General features: G+C 36.7%; 1 protein-coding gene across 4 annotated transcripts in view; it reads left to right on the plus strand.

The window, feature by feature from the left end:
• Trappc13 (trafficking protein particle complex subunit 13) overlaps nucleotides 1-9,027 on the plus strand; it is a 30,480-nt gene extending 21,453 nt beyond the window's left edge. The window contains exons 8-13 of one of the 4 annotated variants that reach the window (XM_042690790.1): nucleotides 992-1,009; nucleotides 2,816-2,949; nucleotides 4,452-4,650; nucleotides 6,493-6,593; nucleotides 8,534-8,684; nucleotides 8,785-9,027. In XM_042690790.1, coding sequence (XP_042546724.1) covers nucleotides 992-1,009; nucleotides 2,816-2,949; nucleotides 4,452-4,650; nucleotides 6,493-6,593; nucleotides 8,534-8,684; nucleotides 8,785-8,892 — 711 coding nt within the window. In that variant the 3' untranslated portion in view covers nucleotides 8,893-9,027. The remainder of the gene's footprint in view (nucleotides 1-991; nucleotides 1,010-2,815; nucleotides 2,950-4,451; nucleotides 4,651-6,492; nucleotides 6,594-8,533; nucleotides 8,685-8,784) is intronic. The other 3 variants (XM_042690791.1, XM_042690792.1, XM_042690793.1) reach the window with 3 other exon arrangements.
• Nucleotides 9,028-9,566: the final 539 nt, after the last annotated feature.

Genomic DNA, 9,566 nt, shown 5'->3' on the forward strand with positions numbered 1-9,566 from the left:
GTTAGGTTGTAGGAGTTAGTAAACCACACCATTATCAGTAGCTGATTCTTACTTCTCTGCACTGTAGTCCTGTGCAGTGATGCTATTTGCCCCAAACACACTTTTCATGATGTTCTTAATACTGTATGAATCCCTGAAGGAAAACAAGTTTCATGAAAAATTTTGTCACAGTTTCTAAGGCAAACCATGTAAGAAGATTGGTGAATCAGAAGGTAGGATTCAAACATTTGGTCACCTGCCTGGTACAGATTTCCATAGCAGTACTAGCCCTCTGGGAAGTTAATTCTAGTGGAGGAAACTAACATGAGCCAATTGCAATATAAGCATCTCTCATATATACCCTAAGTCATGAAGTATAATTAAATTTTGGGAACAGAGATGAAAAATGATTTTCAATTATGCCTTTGATGAAGGAGATGACATTTGACATTCTCCTTAGTAACTAAGTAGCACAAATATGTATAGGAATAAAAATAACTATTCATTAACAGAAAATAATAATCTCAATTTATTGATACAAGGGTCTAGTCGGGCATTTCCTAAAATGTGTTCTATGGAAGTCTTAACCAAGATCCTCCATTCCAAAAGTATTCTATGGTTAGATCAATGAAGGAGAAGCACTTAAGTGTATTATCTATTCTGAATGTTGACGATAATGTATATCCGTCCTTAATAATCTATAGAGAATGGGATTTATAAAACCAGAAAGGCATGAGACAAATGTCTCTTCCCTAAGATGAACCCTTAACTATTTGCTTTTGTTTAAGTATTCAGCCATAATGTTCTTCTCTGTGCTGTTGTCATTTAATCCTTAGTAGTTTCACCTTTTTAGAGAAATAGTTTGTCATATTTATGTTGCTTCCTATTTACTTTCTTGTTTACTAATGCTGTCTTGTAAGTTTAAAAATACAGATATTCATTTCAAAGTTATTCTTTTTCTTTAACATTTAACTCTGATTTTTCTAATTTTTCTTTTTTATTTTTCCATTAGAGTGACCTCAGTTCTGTGGTAATTTGATTTTTTATTATAAATTTATATGCTTTTGTTACTTACCACTTTTTGACTCTGCCTAATTAATCTCTCTACGAAACATAGTGGAAAAACAGTTAGTGTTGAATACTAGTTCTCTGACTTCAGAAAGACATATATAATTTAATTGTACTTTTAATATTATATCTGTCTTGTTCTATAGGAAAAAATGAGGCCAAAGGTTAAATTGCCACATTGAAACAGTTATAGTTTCTTTCTTCTTTTTTTTTTAAGAGACATGTTTACCTTGTGTATTTTAACCTTGGCATTTTCATCATCTTGCTGTCAAATATCCTATTATCCTGAAATTTATTCTCATGTGCATTGTTTTTATTTTGAAGTGTAAGTCAGATAAAAATGGCCTTTTGACAAAAGTAAACAGAAAAAAAGCAAATCTTCCCAAGTTGGCTGAAATCATATATCTACTCACAATAAACAGCATTTGCTTCTATACATTACATTTGTAATAACATCAGCCTTAGCACTAAATTCTTGCCTTAATTTTTCAAATGTCAAATTACTTTATACTAACTGTTCAGACTAACTTGATTTTCCATTATGCTGCTTGTTTTCCTTTCATGTTATCAAAAATTTCATGCAGAAAATTGCATTTTTAAAATTGAAATGTGGTTCTATGGTTGTTTTTTAAAAGCAATGGATTTATGGGATATATTTACTTATTTTCTTGAGAAAAAGTAACAGAATACTGCCCTTTAATGGTAGTATTTTGATAAATCATCATATTTCTGTTTTCATTTGATGTCCCAAAGATGAATCTGTTTTATATTAGACTCATTGAATTATAACTTCACTATGATATCTGTGCAAATGATTTCCATTTTCTGGACTTCAGTGTTTAAAAAAAAGCTCATGATTCCCCAATATTTTATATTATTTCTGAGCACATATATATACATATATATTATGTTTAAGCATACTATATAAACTTTTGAGATCAATTATTGAAATCTTTGGTATATCATTTTTTCAGTTACATAAAAAATAATAATAATAATAAGAATGGCATAAAAATAAGAATGTTTATCATATGTAACTGGAGAATTAAGTTTGTTGTTGTTTTTTAATAAAATTAAGGGTTTAAATTATCTCATATATTAATGAATGGCATCAGTTTTGAAATCTGTCACTAAGGCTAGAAAATACTTTGCCTGATTTAAAATGTCAGGTATAATTCATATATCCTTTTTTTAGCCCTCAATATACATTTCAAATGAACTAAGAATTCATTAAAAATACTTGCAAACGGCTTTGATTTAAAAAGGTTAAATCCTGTAAAGGTATAAAATAGATTACTCATAGGGCTAATAGTAAACTATCTAAATTGAAATAAAAGCAGGACAGTTGAAAGTATACTGTGCTGGAGTATTTTGAAGATCTGAACATCTTATCATAACAGTGAAGTTGTAGCTAAGTAAGTATACTCATCATACTAAAGTTTATTTTAACACCTTACTAACAGACGTGAAACTCTTGTGAATGAAATTCCAGATAAATAAGTACTTTTGGATGTTAATACAAAATATATTCTGATTATCCCACATCCATTGTTTGGCAGGGTATCAGTTGACTAACACTTGACTTTGCCCCTGTTAATTATGTTAGGATGAAGATTTTTTCTTCGTATTAATTATGATAACTTTGATTTGCAGGCATGAACTAATCACATTTGTGGTTAATATTTTTTCTTCATATAGATAAGTGATTCTAATTGAGGTGAACATTTTAAATACTATCATATTGGTGGATTTTTTTTCATATTCTCAGACTGATGAAGTTTTTCTTGAAGCCCAGATTCAAAATATTACCACCTCACCCATGTTTATGGAGAAAGTTTCATTGGAGCCATCTATAATGTATAATGTAACAGAATTAAATTCAGTCAGCCAAGCTGGAGAATGGTAACTATTAATTATGGAATGTTGGTTTTTGCTTTGAAAGATACATGCTTTTCTAACATACACTTATTTTTATGTTTTGGGAGGGTTTAAAAAATTTTTTTTTGTATTTTTAAAAATATAATAGATTGTTTTTTGCTTTAAAGAAAAGATTTAGGTTCCCAGAAATAGGTAATGCGAAAACTAGGTACCGGTGGCTCACACCTCTAACCCTACCTGCTCAGGAGGCAGAGATACAGAGCATTGATTGCAATTTGAAACAAGCTTGGACAAAAATGTTTCCCAGAGCTCCATCTCCAAAATAACCAGCAAAAATCCAGGGGTGTGGCACAAGTGGTAGAGTGCCTGTATAGCAAACGTGAGGCCCCAAGTTCCCACCCACCCCAAAGAAAAAGAAAAGAACTTTAAGGTATATGTCAATTGAAATCAACTAAAAGTAAATGCCAGCTGAGCGCTGGAACGACTGTAATCCTAGCTACTCGAGACTGAGATTGTAGTTCAAAGCCAACCTAGGCAGAAAAGTCAGTGATAAAGTGGTAGAACTCAGGGACAGTGCCTAGGCCCTGAGAGTTCAAGCCCCAGGACTTGTTCTCTCCTCTCTCCTCTCCTCTTCTCTCCTCTCCTCTCTTCCCCCCCCTCCCCCTCCCCCTCTCCCTCCCCCACTCTCCCTCTCTTCCCCTCTCCCTCTCTCTCTCTCTCTCTCTCTCTCTCTCTCTCTCTCTCCCTCTCCCTCTCCCCATCCCCCTTCTCTTCCCCCCCCCTCCCTCTCTCTCTCCTATAGCTGGGTGAGAATGGGCCTGTAATCCTAGCTCCTCAGAAAGCTGAGATGTGAGGATCAAGGTTCCAAGCCTGGGAAGATTCTTATCTTCAGTTAAACACCAAAAAGCCAGAAGTGGAGCTGTGGCTCAAGTGATAGAGTGCCAGGTGAGCACAGAAAGCTCAGGGACATCATCTAGGCCCTATGCTCAAGCCCCAGGACACACACATACTCTCTCTCTCTCTCTCTCTCTCTCTCTCTCTCTCTCTCTCTCTCTCTCACACACACACACACACACACACACACACACACACACACACACACAACGAGTAACTCTGCCAGTACAATTTGTTTTCCTTTTATAAAAACTTTTATCCTCTTCTAGATCTGTGGGTGGCAAATCATCCAGGTCCTATTTAAAAAAAGCAATCACAGCATGACTTTTCTCTTTTTGGGGGTTGGTCATTGGGCTTGAACTCTAGGCTTGGGCACTGTCCCTGCCCTTTTCAGCTCAAGGCAAGCACTCTACCGCCTGAGCCACAGCGCCACTTCTGGTTTTATGGTGGTTAATTGGAGATAAGAGTCTCACAGACTTTCCTGCCTGGTCTGGCTTTGAACTGTGATCCTCAAATCTCAGCCTCCTGAGTAGATAGGATTACAGGTGTGAGCCACCAGCACCCGGCATGACTTTTCTTTTAAAAGATGATTAAGGATTGTCTTCATCTGTGTACCTTTCTTTATCTCTCAGTGTATCTACATTTGGGTCAAGAGCATATTTGCAACCAATGGATACACGCCAGTACTTATACTGTCTAAAACCCAAGAAGGAATTTGCAGAAAAAGCAGGCATCATTAAGGGAGTAACAGTAATTGGAAAACTGGATATAGTATGGAAAACAAATCTGGGTGAAAGGGGAAGGTTACAGACCAGCCAGCTGCAACGAATGGTGAGTCTGGAAAAACTTCAGCAGAAGTTTTGGTGGGGATGGAGGGATGGAGGAGCAATTAGTTAGAACAACTTTTCCTAGGTTTATTGCTAAAAAGAAGAATACCATAAAAGTATTACTGGAGAAGAAATTCCATTGATCTCTCAGTAGGAAACTGGTATTAAGAATGAAAAATGCTAACTAATCCTTAATGTGTGTATTTTTGTTTCAAAAATTAAAATAACTCAATTTTTGTTTCTTTTTTCTTTTTATTATTTATTTCTTTGTTTTTGCTAGTTCTGGGGCTTGAACCTTGGGGCTTGAATGCTATTCCTGAGCCTCTCTTTGTGCTCAAGGAGAGTGCACTACCATTTAAACCACAGTGCCACTCCCAGCTTTTTCTGAGTAGCTTATTGGAGATAAGAGTCTCACAGACTTTCTTGCTGGCACCCAACTTTGCTTATCAATTTTTCCTTCCTCAGTAATTCATGCTTATTATTTACCTTACTTCTGTTTATACCTTTTTAAAAAGAGATTAAGCTGGGTACCGGTGGCTCATGCCTATAATCCTAGCTCAGATCTGAGGATTGTGGTTCATAGCCAGCCTGGGTAGGAAAGTGTAAGATTCTTATCTCCAGTAAACCACAAGAAAACTGGAAGTGGTGCTGTGGCTCAAGTGGTACAATGCTTGCCTTGAACTGAAGAGCTGTGGGACAGCACCCAAGCCCAGAGTTCAAGCCCCATGACCAACCCCCCCACAAAAAATAAAAGTTGTAAAATATCTAAGGAAGTGGATATATGAAACCAGTGGATATTTTGCCTGACTTGTGCTCTGATAGTAGAAATGGCTACCAGCTTTTGTCTTGTGCTAGTGAGAGTTCACTATAGGATCTTCCTTTTATGCTAAATATTGCTTGTTCTCTGGTATTTTCTAAAATTTATTTTTTTGAGACAGTAATGTACAAAGAAAATCACATCCTACTTTAAAATTCAGCAATTGAGCTTGGTGCCAGTAACTCGTAGTCCTAGCTACTCAGAAGGCTGATATCTGAGAATGATAGTTCAAAGCCAATCTGGGCAAAAATATCTGTGAGACACTTATCTCCAGTTGACTAGCAACAAAAGCCAGAAGTGGAGCTATGGCTCCACTGAATATCAGCCTTAAGCAAAAAATCTCAGGGACAGTGCCCAGGCCCTGAGTTCAAGCTGCAATTGGTTCTTACCCTACCATGTCATCCTAAGCCTGATGTTTCCAAAGTCCATTCTTGCCTGTTTGTCTTGATATAAGTCATCATTTTCTTCCTAGATAGTTTCAACCAGGAGCCCAGTCTCATTAGGCAGTAACCTTGCTTGAGTTATGTCTATGGGCTGGGAAGGTGGCTTAGGGTAGACTGCTTGCCTTGCATGCATGAGGTCCTGGGTTCGATTCCTCAGCACCACATACACCGAAAAAGCCGGACATGACGCTGTGGCTCAAGTGGTAGAGTGCTAGCCTTGAGCTGAAGAGCTGAGGGACAGTGCCCAGACCCAGAGTTCAAGCCCCATGACTGACAAAAAAAAAAAAAGTTATGTCTATAGAAACTGTAGTATCTCTAGAAAAGAGCCCTTCAAGATCAAGTCCCATAAGTCTTATAAGTAAGTTTCATCCTAACTCTGCTGACCCTGGAGTAAATCCTAACAGGCTGCAGGCTGTTCTTCTGATGGTAGCAGCAAAAGTGAAGACACGGTAAATGAATCAGAATTATTTTTTTGGATCATCAGTTTGGAGACCATGGTCTGTTGAATAAATGTGCTGATGTACCTTCATTTGAGTACAAAAGTTTTGTAACATATTTTAACAGTTTTGCTTGTTTTTTCTTGTAGGCTCCAGGTTATGGAGATGTCAGGCTGTCTTTGGAAGCAATCCCAGATACTGTTAACTTGGAAGAACCTTTCCATATTACCTGTAAAATAACAAACTGCAGGTAATGCCAGTGTTTCTGGATGACTGCCCTTTCCTCTTCACCAGCCTAAAAAAAGCTTAAAGTTTCTTTAATATCCAGTTTTCTATCAACTTGTTACTTGATGTATAGAATTCTTTGATGTCAGCAGTGTATTACATATTTTGAGATCTTACTGTATTAGGTATATCCTGTATTTTTATTTCATTCATGTAGCAGAACCCATGTAGATGTCAATTATTCACATTCTATGGAAGAGAACTCCACCTCAGAGAGTTAAGAGACTTTCCCAAGCTCAGTTAGAAAAGGTGGAGACACAATTTAAAACAAGCTATAGTTGACTTCAAAAACCCTATTCTTTTCATGGTTTATACTTCCTTCACCCTGAAATTACTAATGGGTTCTTTTTTATTTTCTTCAAAGAAAAATCCTCGTTTCCATTTCCTGGAGGTCATTTACAAACAGGTTCTGATGGAATCAAATACACTTTGAGTAGCAAAATGGATTTCTCTGAGGCAGCCTTGGAATTAAGCTGTATCTTTTTTATTTTCTAATTTTTGTTTGTTTTTTGTTTGTTTTTGTTTTTTTTTGGGGGGGGGTCCGGTCGTGGGGCCTGAACTCTGGGCCTGGGTGCTGTCCCTCAGCTCTTCATAAGCTATATCTTTAATACTAAAAAAGCCCAATTTTATTTTGAACTTAATATAAGGAATCATAGGTTGGAAAACCAGGTTTTTGTTTCGTTGTTATTGTTACTAGCTTATTTTTGTGCCAATACCAGGGCTTGAGCTCAGGACCCCAAGCTCTCACTTGGCCTTTTCATTCATGGCTTGTTCTTTACTACTCAAACTACATCTCTAGTCCTGCATTTTGGTGTCTTAATTAGAAATGAAGTTGTGAGGACTTTTCTGCCTTGGCTAGAACCTCAATCCTCTAGATTCTCGTAAGTAGTATGATTAGAAGCATGAGCCACCCGTGCCCAGCTTATTATTTTTTGAGACATCTTGCTGTGGAGTCAAAACTGACATTGAACTCACTATGTAACCCCATTAGGCTGGCATCAAATTCATGATCCTCCTGCCCCCACCTCCCTAGTGCTGGAAGTACAGGCTAAAAGAGTTGTGATAGAAAACAGAAAAAAAAAAAAAAAATCTAGCTGCTGGAAAGTAAAGAACACATAGATTTGAAAGGAAAAAACCTAAATTAAATTCTAGTCCTGTCACTTTTGATAATACTTTTATTATTTGTTATGTGTTAAGTATGAATCTGTAATCCTTTTATAACCATATCTATTTTAGCTTTTTGGTATTGGGAAAGGCATATTTATCCTTCAGAATCCAGAAATACCTTCTTCCTCTATCTAGACCCTTCCAAGCCTTATTACTTGTTTAATCTTTCCGTTTCAGCAAATTTTAATTTAGGTTCTTGGTAACACCCTCATATTGCTATAATTACTAGCCTTTCCCCACCAGATTGTGAATTATTCAAAAAAAAAAAGGATACATGTCCCTTTTAGTAAATGTATTGCCTGCCACATTGTGGCAGTAAGCCAAGCACCCAAAGGTGCTGTGCATATGTTAGGATTACAGACATGAACCATGGCACCTGGCCTTGCTGGGTTGCTTTTGAGTTAAGGTCTCACTTTTTGCCTAAACTAGTCTTCAATGTGATTATACTATTTATAGTTCCCACTATATCTGGGATGTCAGGCATGAGCCCTTTGCTAATGGGGGGTCTCACGAATTTTTGCCTGGGCTGAGTTCAAACTGTGATGCTCCTCATCTCAGTCTCCCAAGTAGATAGGGGCCCACTGCATCTGGTGCCTAGTTATATATTAAGTAAAATAATGGCAAAATAACTCTTCGGTTCTGTTTTTTAATTCTACACCAGAAAGCAAAAATGTTGACAAATAACATAGTACCTCCTTGTAAAATGAGCAAGGTTTATTCTTTTTCTGATTCCTTTAGCAGTGAAAGGACCATGGATCTGGTTTTGGAAATGTGCAATACCAGTTCTATTCACTGGTGTGGTGTCTCAGGAAGACAGCTGGGAAAGCTGCATCCGAGTTCTTCTCTCTGCCTTGCCCTTACTCTGCTGTCTTCAGTTCAGGGACTACAAGTATGTTCTTTTCAGTAATTTCTACGGTATGGGGACTAGCTTACAGTTATTAGTCATGATGAATGAATGAAAACTAAAGCCCATGTCTTTTTTTCAATAGAGTGTTTCCGGCTTACGGCTAACAGACACATTTTTAAAGAGAACATATGAATATGATGACATTGCCCAAGTCTGTGTGGTATCTTCGGCCATTGAAGTGGAAAGCTAAAAAATTTCTAACGTTCCACTTTTCATTTAATTTCTGTATTTTTGTCAATTTTGTGAAATGATCATCACAACATAAATAAGTATATTATTTAAATTTCTCCCTGTAAAACAGCTAAAATATTAAATACTTGTTTTAGAAAAAGAACTCGTTTTGTGATTTGTTTTCTAGGCATGTATGTCTGTATTTTACACCTAGTTTCATTTTCGATGATCATTGGGCTTTGTTGTTCAACAACTCTGTACTTGAGGCCCTTTGTCCCTAGCAAGTTATCTAAATTTAGCGAGCCCTTTTTTGGTAAAGCCTTTTTTGACAAGATGAAAAACAGCTTAGGCTTTGCAGACAAATAATACTCTTCTATCCAAGGGCAAGAGCAGCAGTGTTTCTAACAGGCAATTGGTCAGATCTACCTGTAAATCAGCCTGCTGGCCTCAGTCTCAAAAGATAGTTGTTTTTTAAGACTTCAGAATTCTCATGTTTAGAAATATTCAGATAACTAGTATAGTTAATTACAGGTTTTTCCTAGCTCCTCAGTCAATAGAAATGGTTTGCTTTAAAACCAGTGGGTAAACCTGTAGTCTGATTACTTAACATAGAATAAACTGTTATAACTTTTCAGAATTATTGTATGCATATGTGTCTGTGTTGGTGTATATACACACAAATACATCCAACGT

The sequence above is a fragment of the Dipodomys spectabilis genome, unplaced genomic scaffold, assembly GCF_019054845.1.
Source record: "Dipodomys spectabilis isolate Male_0828 unplaced genomic scaffold, ASM1905484v1 ptg000140l, whole genome shotgun sequence".
Taxonomy (NCBI): Eukaryota; Metazoa; Chordata; class Mammalia; order Rodentia; family Heteromyidae; genus Dipodomys; species Dipodomys spectabilis.